The sequence below is a fragment of the Sabethes cyaneus genome, chromosome 3 (genome assembly GCF_943734655.1).
Source record: "Sabethes cyaneus chromosome 3, idSabCyanKW18_F2, whole genome shotgun sequence".
In the NCBI taxonomy this organism is placed as follows: Eukaryota; Metazoa; Arthropoda; class Insecta; order Diptera; family Culicidae; genus Sabethes; species Sabethes cyaneus.
In genome coordinates, this window is record NC_071355.1 from 178,523,444 (window position 1) to 178,537,386 (window position 13,943).

Here is a 13,943-nt window from a genome sequence, read left to right on the forward strand (position 1 = left end):
ATGGAGGGTACGTATTATCGAGGGTACGTACTAACGAGGGTACGTACTATGGAGGTATACCTGTAGTGGATTGGAGCGATGCAACGATAAAACTGCAGTAAACGTCAATATTTGGCCAAAACGGCTATAAACAGTTGCGTGCAGTAAGCAACGTATATCCTTATAAAAAAAATTCTTTCAAAAGTTAGATTATTGTAAAGCAGTATTTTGAAACAGAGACGAACGATTAAATAGCGCTAAATTAGGTATTGTTTCGTTTTGCATAGAGCCAACTAACTAAAGTGTGTCCTAAATCTTTTGTCACGTGTAGAGATAAGAAGCTTTCTTCTCCTCCACCAGCGCGTGTTAAAATTATTTCAAAACTAGTGCAATAATCTCGGAGCCTATACCTACAAGCTGATTTGTTGTACCTAACAGTGAATTATAGGGTAGTCTAAATAGGGTATGTCAATATGTACCATAGCTAACAACCTGATATTTCCTACACCTTTCAAATATTGCACTGCAATTTATTTAATAAACAGTTTTAGATTAAAAAAATCAATATGAAATTTTCATTCCTTAACTCACCTTTTGGTTGAGGTTATTGGCCAATGCAATCGTAAGAAACACCTTGATTATTAGAGGCCATAACCAGAAAGCATAACTCATAACTTCAAGTACAACATTATCGGATCGAAATTTGTTCGTCGAATCGAACGTTAAGTAATATATCTGAAAGAGCTCAACCATTCCTTCGTAAAATAATAACAGCAAGCAGTACATCAGAGGAAGCGTGAATGCATCCGTCAAAAGCTGCATTAGAGATCGCAGTTCGAAGTAAACACACCTTAGCTCTTGCAGTTCTGGTAAATCGGCCGTTAACTTGTATGTGGTGCGTTTTGTAATGGAAACCAATTCCGTTCGCAGGATGATCATAAAAACACTAAATTGCATCAGATAACAATCGGCTATACAATTGATCACACCGAATATTAAATCAATACCAGAGCTAACCCATCCGTCGGTAAAATCGGGCACCAACAGCTCAAAGCCACACATAAACACAATGTTATAAAATACACTAATGGCCAATCCTACTGAAACCATCCAACGAAGATTGCCAGATTGCTCTCGAGCACCTTTCGTTGAGCTGATTTTTCGTCGCACATTTACTAAACCGTTGAGAAATTTAAGGATTTCTTTGGCCTTCAAGGACCCGTTGATGATCATTACATAATTCCAACCGAAGCATAACTGGTTATCCAACAGTAATAACCACCCCAGAACCTCTCCGTACGTTCTCATTCTTCTTCGGATTGTATCTACTGTAAACCATAAATACAGCAGATTGCCACCCGCGAGACATATTGCATTTCCCAGAACGAGTGCGTAACGGTTTCTGACGCAATTGAATTGTCCAGTTTTCGCGTCGAATTGCACCAAAATGTGGGCAAAAAACTTGTTGATTGTTAGAAGAACTCGCAACGAGCCTAGTTCGGGCATGATTGCATAGAATGCAAGCCAGGTGTTAACTAATGTTTTCCGTGTTATCAACGACGAGGTTTTTTTTTACGGCGTAGCGCACCCCTCGTGTAATGTGTGTAACCTGCCCTGGTTAATAATTGATGAAACGGCAGTTCATAGTTCTTACCCTATAAATAGGTAGCTTTAATTTGGGAATGATCTTTAATTCATATTATTAAACTTTTCCTTTTAATTCTGTAATTGATTTATCATTTTAACAGAAATTTATCCGCGTTTTGCCGCCGACTTGCAAGCTTCAGCAGTATCGGTTTCAAAACTGATAAATAAAATACATAAAATAATAATTAGAATTAAAAGGAACAGTATCGTTATTCTCTATTTACTGATGCTACAAAGACGCTAATCTAAGAAACATAAGAAAAATGTTAAAATATGTGACTTAAGCATACCTTTGTACTTACGACGCTTGTCAAGCTGATTACAACACATAGCTTAGTGGCCAACGGTCCAAGCCAGACGATGTATGAAATCATTTCGGTAAAGACAACACTCTTATGCTGCTCGATGATATCAATTGATCGATATAATTGATAGAGTTGTGCTGTTCCCTCGATAAATGTTATCAAAGCACAAATCATTATCGGTATTATGTAGGATTTCACCAACAGTTTCATAACCGTGATCATATCAAAATACACTTGGAAAATATTTTCTAATTTGCTTGCTTGAACAGTACCGTGCGCCAACGAATCTATAACTGTAGTGACTTCTTTTTCGATAATATGCAAATAAGTGTTGAACTGAATCACATAAATGTCACTTAAAAATTGCAGAAATCCAAATAGCAGATTTATTGCCATACCAACCCAACCTTGGGAGAATGACGAAAAGAAAAAATTAAGTGCCATTATAAACACAAAATTGTACAAAGCACTAAGAACTATCCAAAGTTTGCACAAACGTGCTGAATTGCGATAGCATGTGGTACCACATGTGGACCTAACCTGTCCTCGAACATCGGATAACAGCCGGAAAAACTTGATTGTATCTTTCGTTTTCGCATGACCATTCCAGACCATTAGATAACCCCAGATAAAACACATTTGGCTATCCAATAGTGTGAGCAGTCCAAGAATCATTCCATACACTTGGAACCTCCGCCGAAGTGATTGCATAGCGTACCACGCGTACAAAGCATTCAGGACAAGTAGAAGTGTAACATTTCCGAAAACCAGCAAGGACCGTTTGTTTATCGCACGATAACGACTGGTAACTTTATCGTAGTGAACCGTTGTATGTGCGAAAACGTTAGCTACAGGTAGTATAATATTTAAAGGATCGTTCTCCACCATATTAGTAATAAGCACTGGTCACGAATATTCCGTTTCGGCCAGTGCCATCAGTTTAGTTTGTTCAGTTTGTAATGATCGTAATGTTTTATTATAGTAATAGTATAGCTGATATTGTAATTTAAATGGTTTTTAATGGGTTGCTGGTGCTGTAAAGTGTTAATTACGGAACTATAACACTGGTCAACATTTTTTTAACTGAATATAAAATATCAATAATATTTTTGGTGTTAATCGAAAACCATATTATTTTTCTGTTTCTCTCGAAATAACTTTTACTTCTTCTATTTTGAAATCGATGAGTGCGAAAGTCTCTATTGATGAATGCGAAAATTTTTATTATGGAATTTATTGTTTTACCTATGCTGTAAACGGCGCTTCCATCAATTTCAAAACAAGACGGCTTTATGTAAGCGCATATGGTGGTTAAAAAAAGGAGAGGCTTGGTTGTTTTTCAACTTGTATTTTAATACCGAGTGTTCCCCTGGGTGAGCTGCCACAAAATTAAGGATCCTAGAAAACTTCCAACTTTGCCTCAAAAAGGGGTCCGATTGTGTTGACTGGTGTAAAATAGCCATTGTTTTTAACTATAAAAACCCGACAAATTGCTGAACCTATAATTACTGCTGCGACACATTCCATGATTGCTGCATGATAACCTATCGTTAAAATTCAATCAAAATCTACATAACAGTGACTTAGTGCCTTCGTTACATACAAACACAAGATATTGCTCCAAAATATGTCCACTACCTGTAATGAACCATTCTGGGCAGGGATGGAAGATCAGTGATTTTGATAAAATCTGTGAGTTATCGCCACACGCACAGATCACGATCCGTACATATCATGACGAACACTGATTCTTTAGCGTTGATCACAAGATTTTGTTCTCTAAACAGTCTCAATAGTCGATCATAGTGTTACCTTTTTCCTAGCTGCGAGAAAAAAGGTCACACATGTTGTTTGTATTGCGATTCATGCGATGCACACAACCAATCGTCTATATCTGTTATATTTCTCAACGCAATCATGCAATGAACATGATCTGACATGAGGTTTGTCATAACCTGTGCGGATCGCGATAAAGTGTTTGTCGCTTGTAAGGTGTGATGTCAATGAATCTGAATCTGATCGCTCCTATGATCTTGATCGCTAGAAGCGATTTTTTTCCATCTCTGATCCTGGGAAATACCACCGGTACAATTAGCATCTTTTAGAACGCGAATTTCGTACAGAGCTGCAGATTACGTGTCCTCAGCTGGCTACTTAATCCGTTGAAAGTCCTGCTAGCAGCCGCTATTCGCCTTTTTAATTCCCGGTTAACATCGTTGTTACATGTCACTAACGTACCATGATAAAAAATTCATCGATCGCTTTAAAAATATCTCCATATATCACCACCGCAGTTCCAACACCCGAAGAGCTACCACGCTCTTTACTAGCTACAATATTCTACATTTTGACAGAGCCAAGACACGTTCCACGGCACTTCAGTTAGATGGATGTCATCCACTAAACCTAAAATCATGTGAAACTGCGGGATGATGATATCGCTTCTCTGCACGGCTGCTCTTCGAATAGCACCTTCCAATGCAATGTTGAATCGCAAATTCGATAGCCCGTCACCTTGCTTCAAACCATCTAACAACACAAGCAAAATCGATCTCTCACCTGCTGTTCTGATGCCTAATCTTGAATTTGTTTTGATTTTTGTTGGAAAAACATGTTCAAAAATAATCCGCCACAGCTCATTGCGTTTAACTGAATCATAAGCCGCCTTGGAGTCTATAAATAAATGGTGAGACTGCAAGTTGAATTCCCGAAAGTTAACGAGAATCTGTCGCGAGATAAACAGTCGAAGAGTGTCCTCGCATACTGCACGCAAAGTCTCTTACAGCAGCCTCCGTCTAGGAAAGAGGATCAGGAGGGAGTTTTATATGCAAAGTTGATTCCAAATGTTGTTTCCATAGCACGGCCACATCCGATCATTCGGTAATCAGGTTCCTTTTCTTGACAGTGCATATAACTTGAGTTGGTATGATCCGGTTCCTGATTATGTTGATCGTTTTAAAAAAGCTTCTCGTTTCGCCCCTTTCGAGGCAGTTTTCCGCCTCCACATGTAAACGATGCCAATGCTGGCGATTTTTACGGCGGTAAAGTCTCTTTTCGGCAGTTCTAGCATTTAGGGGGCTGCAGTATGCGTTAAATCACTCACTGAAAGTGGCTGCAGCAGTAGTATTCAACACTTCTCGCTCATAGGTGTACTTCCACTGTTCTTTCAGGTTCTCCCAAACTCATTCATCGATCGCTCACCAGTACCGTGGACCCCCGTTCGTTTGACCGTTTTTAATCTGAACACTTTTTAATTTGAACCCCGCTGGTTTCCACGATGTGCAAATTAAAAATGGTTCAAATGTCATTCTAAACATGGCACCATTTGCCTTCACAGATAATGCACATAAACACGATTTGTTTGTACTGATCTAGCGTGTTTAATCCTAGTTTGATCAGTTTCACATTTCGTTTCTCAATGATTACGATAGAAATCCGATCGGGGAATAACATATTCGCTGCTTGCAACTACCAACTAAACGAGACTAAATCAAACCACCAAAACAATAACAAAGAGCAGGGCGGCCAGTTCATACAAGTTTCAGCATATTTAGGGTTGCTAGTTGTTCAAATTGAAAACGAACCCCGTTAGTTTGCATTAGGAATCGTTCAAACGAACGGGGGTCCACTGTATTCCGAAAATAATCTGCAGTAACTCCTTCCACCGATAACCGCCGAATATACAGTCGATTCTTTCTCGTTGGGGTCGTGCTAAATACGTTAGACTACCAGACGCAAATCATGCTTTCTAGAGATAATGATCCGAGCCTACGATAGGTACCCAGTAGGACCGTACATCTGTGACGTCCGAAAAGTGCGGACCAGGGTCGATTTGAGAGCAGGCCTCTCTATTAGATTGTTTCCAGGTATGCTTCTGAATGTTCCCTCGGGCAAGATGCATACTGCAGATAGCCACTCTTCTGGCTGCAGCGAAATCGATTGTCGCTTGTGGTAGAGCGGAGGTCTTCTCTACCAGTAACAAGGCAAAAGAACCCTCCACTCTATGTTTTTTCCATCTTCTTCGCTTGCTAATATGTATTCCCCTTCAAATCAGTTATTTCACGCACTGCTGGTTTTTTTCCATGTGTGGACTCATTACTGCGACCAGTATAGTTGATCTATTGTAATATCGCCCGGGTGTTTGCTGTATGATCCGCACTGCATTTTTTTTGCTATAATCGCTATTGAGTGAGCGATATGCTTATTAGATTTTATGCGTGCTTGTGTGTATTGGGATTTACCCTTCCTTCAACGCTTGATCTACTTTACCCACTTATTCCTCACTGCCAGCACTATCCCATATTATAGCCGTCCCTGGCGAGGACACCTTCGTTCCTCTGACCAGTACACTTAACTCTAGGAGGGACTTTTGCACTGTCAAGAGGCTTCAGTGGGTATATAGAATTCAGCATGAAGGAAGGGTAAATGAGGGGCCTGAGAATAAACCCATACTAGGGAGGAGGGAAAAGTAGGCTCGATTTCCAGTTTGAATGCATCGTTGGATCTCTTTACTCGTATTATTGTCGGCGGTGACCACAGATCCCAAATATACGAACTCATCAACCACTTCCAGTTCATCACCATCAATTGTCACTGCCCGTGGGAGGCAAACGTTGCTTTCTCTGGAGCCTCTTCCTACCATATAATTGGTTTTCGATGCATTGATTTGTAACCCTATCCTCCTAGCCTCCGTCTTTAGTCTGGCGTAGAATGTTCCGCCGTTCCAAGGCTTCTAGTAATAATGTCGACAGGTCGTCTGCGCAGGCTAAGAGTTGGCTACTCTTGCTGAAGATCGTTCCTCTCGTTTCGATGCCCGCTCGCCGGATCACACCTTCAATGCCGCGATAGTTACAGCAATCTAGCCGGTCCCCCTTTTTGTAGATGGGACAGACTACACCTTCCATCCATTCCTCCGGTAGTTTCTCCTCCTCCCAAATCCTAGAAATTATCCAATGAAGTGCCGCTGCTAGCGGTTCTTAGCCATTTTTGTATAGCTTTGCCGGGAGTTGGTCCTTCCCGGTGGCTCTATTATTCTCCAGCTGACGGATTTCTCGCCGGATCTCTTCGAGATCAGGTGCCGGCACGCTGTTGTCGTTTGTAGGCACTCCAAGGTTAACTTCCATTGCGTCTCCTGCTGCTATATCGCTGTTGAGGTGCTCATCGGAATTCAAACCAATCATTTCATGCACTCAAGGTGTCCACTCCTAGCATCGCGGTTGCGGCCTCGTTAATGGCCGAGCGTATCCTACTTCATCCGTTTTCGAGGGTCGAAGCATCTAGCTCCAGAGAGGAAGGCAGAGCTTCATCCAGCATGCGCGTAGTTTTCGGCAACTGGCGGGTTGTTTAGCTGCCGAATGATTAACCGAGAAGGACGGCTTTGTCGCGAGGTATAAACCGTCGAAAGTTTTGAACGCACGTGTACTGCTACTAGTTAAAAGCAACGATTCGAACCACTACTTTTTTATGGAAGTGCGTTAAAGACTTTCCGTTGTTACCAACATTCGGTACCGTCGCCCGCCACAATACAATCTGGAACGACTCAAGTTACTTGTGGTTGTTACTGAGTACGCGCACTGCCTTGAGGTCGCACTGCCGAGTAAGAGAGAGCTAGACGAAACCCGTCTCGAGGACTGCTGGGATAGTGTTAAAATGCCATCAACGGCGCAGCGGAAGGTGCCATTGGGTTCGCTAAGAGGAGTCAACATAACGACTGGATGTTAGGATGTTGGATGTTGAGGATGTTGAGGGTGTTAGATGAGAAGCATGCAGCGCGGACGTCGATGCTACAGCAGGGGACTCGCCAAAACATGGACAGATACAGACAGCAGCACTACTATGAGCACCTGAATGGCACGAAGACGGAACACCAAGATAGCAGCAGGGCTTAAAAAGGGATCGCAAGTTGAATGTGACTGCCGTGAATGCGAACTTTCCGCATTCACACTCCGCTTTTTGAACGATCATTTGACTATTTTTTGAATCCAGTCAATCTGCCGCTTGCGCTGCTGCCGTCTTACAATTCATGCGGCATCTCAGCAAAAACAAACAGTCGATCTCCCGTTTTGCTTTGCGCTTTGAGAATATAAACTGCAAACTGACTGGAAGCGGTGACGTATTTTTTCGTTTCTCTTTTTGTCTCCAAATCGGCTGCTCACAGTAATAGTTTGTCACCCGGACGTCGGTCGGACGCAAGCAAAATATTCGTTTGTATTGGACGGAGTCCGACCAACTTCTTCCATGCACATGTAGTGGTTGTTTTTTTGTAGTATTGAATCATACGATTGTGCGGTTGCTTTTCGTTAGCGTGGTGATTGCCAGTCATTTGACTGTTTTGCAGTCATTCGCTGCTCCAAACGGTAAAGGCAACTTGATCGAAATGAAAATGTCAAAAAGTTTTAGAACGCGTTCGTTCTGCTGCGTGCCATCGGCGTTTGACTGAGCAAACTGCCAGTTTTGTTATGCATAGCGTTCGTATTCCACCTCTAAACGGACAGTGTGAACTTGAATGCGCGTTGGTGTGACTGCGGTAGAAAAAAAGGATCGGTCGAAGCGCTGATAGCAGGGAGAATGACTACTTCAGTTTTCATCTCGAATCTGGTTGGTACCAGACGCAGAGGTGCGCAGCGTGCTCGATGGTTTGACCAAGTGAAACAGGACCTGGAAAGTGTGGGACAGTCGAGAATTTGGAGACGCACAGCCATAGACCGAGTTAGCTGGCGAAATATTATATTGCAGGGACAGCGAGCCAGGGTAAGTAAGTAAGTTCTTCTAATTGATATTTCAATTGGTAGGGTGGGGTGGAGCAAGACGGGTCACGGGAAAAGATAGGTCAGTTGCATTAACATGAAAGTTTTAGCTCAATCCAAGCCAACGATTTTTTCATATAGTACCTAAAGTATTTATTTCCTTATTTAAATTGATACTTTTCGATGAAAAAGTACCTAAAGTAATGTTCTTTTATAATCATTATAATTCGTAACTTATCTTTTACCCGTTTTCGATAGAAAAATTTGATTGTAAAATCGCAGCATTTCTTACGCGATACATGAAACGATACAAAACGAAGCAGATCCAATATTTCGTCAGCAGAAAAAATAGCAACATGTTTTCTGTGTGCTTTTATCATTTCTAAAATCACATAGGGTAACAAAATTTGTTGAATACTGCAAAAGTTTTAAATAAACATGTATTTTGTTCTACCAGCTCAATAGGGGCAAGATGGGTCACATTGAAAAAGACTTGTGTGGCACCCTATGTTCGTCCATATATCTATATTTTTGAGTTTCTTTATTGTTGTTATCAAATAAGTGGCTAGTTTTTAGTTGGCCCGGCATATATTTCATCCACAGAATAGGTAATGCGGCAAAAGGTTAATTTTCCGACATTTCTCTTTTTGTCTAATATAAGTTTTATTTTGTTTCGTTTTATTTATTTTTGTCGCCAATTTTGAAATATATAAGCCGTTTTTCTGCAGTAACAATGAATAATTTTGTTTCTGTAAAAGATTCATAAAGGGTTTCGATAAAAAAAATCGCTTTTTGTTATGTGACCTATTTTGCCCCGCATTTTGACCCATTTTGACCCATCTTGCCCCGTACTTTTTGAGAGCTTAAAATAACATGGTTTTTAAATGTACCTATTCACAAAAAATATATAATCCTCGAAAAATCGGACTTGTGGATTTTTTCGGGAGAGTTACTCCATCTAAATAAATGATAATCGGATTAAAATAGAATTCGTAGAAAAACGCATAAGATACTTTCCTTAGGTGACCCGTCTTGCCCCACCTGACCCTACATAGAAAAACCATTTATATTTAGGGTCAGGAGCGTTGTCGTCTACTTCTGAGCTATTGAACGTAAATTATTAATTATATTCGAATGCGTGTTTTACAATTCAAAAATATAACTGTTTTACCACATTAATTCATTAGCTACTATGCACTATTGATAGAAGCGTACAGAAACCGAAACAAAATGTACAGTTTAAGAATATTATATCAATGGACATTTAAAAACCACTTTTAATGCCTTAAAACAATAACAGAGCTTTCACTGTTCCAATATTTAATATAGTATGTTACGAATAACACAAACCACGACATTTTTATAATCTTATATATAAAAATGGAAGTGAAAAAGTTCGACCGCGCATCACTTGAGATCACTTTCTTTATTGTGTTCGTTTCCACCACCGCTATGTTTTTACGGCGAGAAAAGTTGAAAAATTTACTCGGAAGATAGGAAAACTCGAAAAATTAGTTTTCCATATAAAACCCGCAACGCATTGTATGCGCCATGTCGTTGGCTGCTATGATCATCGTACGATTTTTTGCAGCACCATTGTCGTATTCAAACAAACACGTGGTTACCTTCATTGGAATCGCCACATCTAACAATGCTATTAAACATTTTGGGGGTTTACAATTTCAGAAAATAACCATTCAATAGGTCCAACTTATTAATCAACCTAAACTCAAGCCTAAAGTGTCAGCAATAAAATTCGTTAATTTCATTCATTCGTTCATTCATTTATCAAATTTATGAAATAAACACGAATCATTTTTATTCCTTTTTACATCGGATGCGTAGCCGGAAGATCCAGTGCAGGTTAACAAAAGGTTTAAGCACTAAATTCACTAAATTGCCACTTCCCAATCGTCAAATGAAGAATACATTTTGCATATGTTAACGGATTATGAGCATATTCGGTTTAACTGAATATCAAGCTAATAAATCAACAGTAAGAGCATATGATTTAGAATTTTTTTAAAAATAGTGAACGAAGCAACTATTATACATCGTATTTAAGGGATCAGTCCCGGCGTAGTGGTTAGCATTCACGCCTTTCACGCCGAGGACCCGGGCTCAAATCCCAACCCCGCAGAAGTCACGAATGACCCAAGCTGGTTAAAGTGACTATAATCAAAACAAAAAACAATCGTATTTAACTTTCAGTCGATTTCATTTCGTATTAGACTCTTTAGAGGTGTAAAAAGGTTTATAAAATGACGCTTTTATGATAAATTGTTTTAGTGCGTGAATTACCAAAGGAACAATACAGCGATCAATTGATTTTGTGGAATAATAAAATTTAGTTTGTTTTGAGAATTGGGAATAACAGTTATCGAGATTCAGCAATGCAATTCCTTTGGGTAATTCTTATCAATAGATTTATGAATCAAAAAAAAATAAAAATCTGATGACTATTGATATTGAATACATATCAGAATATAAAATTGGCCCTTAAATTATCGAGAAATTCCAAAGTTGCAGCAGACGATGTTAGCCGTCGTACCAAATTTTACAACAAATATATTAACATCCAGTATTACTATTTTTAACCAGCAGAGTTTATAAAACAAGACTCAATGCAACTACCACAAACATGACTGTTGATATTGTGGGGATTGGCAAACCAACTTTTACACCGATATGCATTTCTTACTAATGACTTAATACAGTTGTTAAATTTAGACATTCTCTGAAATCCCAGCGTTTAATAAACCAAACGCAGAACTCCTTAGACAACGGCAAAACTTGACTTATACCTAGAAAATATCCCTTTTTCTAAAACGCAGCAGGAGTTCATCTGAAGTTTACATATCGTATATTTAGCCCAATTTGTGGCAGTACGAAGTTTGCCGGGTCTTCTAGTATCAAATATAAACATACATAGTTATAATATCAATAAATACAAATATTAATGATCTTCTACTCAAATTACATAGTAATAATTGTAAGTAAGCGACATTTAAATCATAGATAAGCAAACATTCGATGTTTTATATAAATTTCTTAAAAAAGACACTAATTGAACTGGTTCATCTTCCTGTGACAGAAAATAGCTTATCAACCCTATTTACTGTAGTGCACTCAACCGCAACATTCATGAATAAATAACCAAACGTTACCCGTTCGTGGGTCCTCGCCACCGCCAGCACCGCTGAAATGAACTGGTACAATATTGAAACTAGCCACAGGGTAGTCATTGCGATATGAATCCGCTCGGGAAGAGTAATTTGCTTCGTCCTGTCAATTAGCTGATACAACTCGAAGCACTGCAAGCTACAAACAATCATGCAGAAAACCGTCAACATTAGAGCTGGACCGGTAAAATACGTAAGGTAAAGCGGTCTAGTTTCATTGACACGAGCCAGAAAGTTCAGCCATAAATACACTTTTCTGTGAGAAATTATATCGTCTGCACTACTACTGATGATTTCTCTGTCTATCACGTCGAAGTAAACTCGAATAGCCGATGTTATGGCTGCACTCAGTAAGACATTTCCAATTCCAGGAATTGAAAATATACCCATCATAAATGACGGCATTACTAATTTATAGTTATCCGTTAGAACTCCAATTACGGCACTCAACCCTCCGACAACGCTGATGTAAAATACTATCGTGAGTCCAATCACAAATCGTACAAAACGGTTGATACCAGTGAAGTTGAAATTGCTCCTGAACTGACATCGCAGATCGTTTTCAATTTTCAACAAACTGTTGATCAAGTCAATAATTACAATGTTATGCGTCAACCCATTCCACACCGAAACAAAACTGGCACAAATGAAAAATCCTCCGTACAACACTCGAATCACAAACTCTAATGTGCTTAACTGTCTCCGGAATTGTTGTTCAGCGGTCGGCCGGTAAAACGCTACCCAGTACCAAACAACAATCAATATAACTACGCATTGTAGCACTATTTTCCGAAAAGAAAACTTTACCGCACGAAACAAACGAGTCTCGCTATCGTAACTGATAGCCGTCTGATTAAATAGATTGGTAAAGTTAGAAACGATAACGATAGTTCCGGCCAGCGCCATTTCGCTCGGTCGACTGCTCTACCCGAAATCAACCGCAAAGGATCACATTACAATCCGCAAACGGCGTGTCGTGTCAGCGCCCGGTGGCGGGGTGCCAGAGGACGCTCGAAAAAACAGTTCGAATGAGCGCGTAGTGTGTAGTTCAATACAATGAAACTTTTAATGTGTTGTACCTAATGTCAGGATAGAAGAAAATGTCTGATGATGACATTAAAATAGATTGATATTTCTATTGACGCACCTTAATTGATTGCCTTTTGTGAGAAAAGGACATAAAGGGGGGTCCCAAGGTTCACATAAAAAAATATTTTGTCTGATATGGTACATTTCTATACATTCAGTCAAAATTTTCCGCCAGGGCATGAGCACTACATCTCGTACGTACCAGTGCTACTTTTTGAACTATTTTTGTACCTATTTCAAATAATTTTGCTCACGATGAAAACCAAAATATTACCAAAGGCTTCTCCAAAACTACAATAACTGCGTTGATATTTTTTCGAATCGAGACGTATGGTGTTCTGTTTTTGTCTGCAATGGAATATTGACAGAGATAGGTACATAACAAAGACGAACGAGAAACATATGTGTTTCCTAGCTTTTCAAAATGAATTAAAGGAGGGTAATATAAAGCAACGTTTAAGAAGTTGTGTACCGCATTCTTTTAACCAAGTTGGGGGATTCCATGGATCGAACCAAGCTGTAATCGGAGCATTATAGCCGGATTCGAACTCACTCCTCCTACCAGGACATGTGACTCGCCGGTGGTAATGATCCTTTGAACCACACAGGTGCTAGACAAAAAAGAGACTCCACAACCCCCTTATTAAGGGGATTGGAGTGAGGTGTGAATTCGTAATCTTTGGATACTTTCTTTGAAACATAGGTGTATAGTAGTATCGCGATCGTGAAGTTGCTGTGGCACTTCACAATTTAGCTAGTTTAGTAACAATTCCGGAATCCCCAAGGTAGAATCTTGGGATCACTACTATTTTTGTTGTTTATCAATGATATCATAAAGTTATTACTTCTTGATTACAATTGTTGTACGCTGATGACACAAAAATCTACTAGCTTATTCAAATTTGTGATGATTCCTTCAGTCTCCACATTAATAACTTGGTCAATTGGTGCAACACACATGCTGAGTACATCTTTCATAGTGAAGGGTGAGATGC

At 39.6% G+C, this 13,943-nt stretch overlaps 1 protein-coding gene across 1 annotated transcript in view; it reads right to left on the reverse strand.

The window, feature by feature from the left end:
• The window catches only part of LOC128740452 (gustatory and pheromone receptor 32a-like), a 29,395-nt gene extending 16,630 nt beyond the window's left edge, over window positions 1-12,765 (reverse strand). The window contains exon 1 of the mRNA XM_053835992.1: window positions 11,845-12,765. Coding sequence (XP_053691967.1) covers window positions 11,845-12,765 — 921 coding nt within the window. The remainder of the gene's footprint in view (window positions 1-11,844) is intronic.
• Window positions 12,766-13,943: the final 1,178 nt, after the last annotated feature.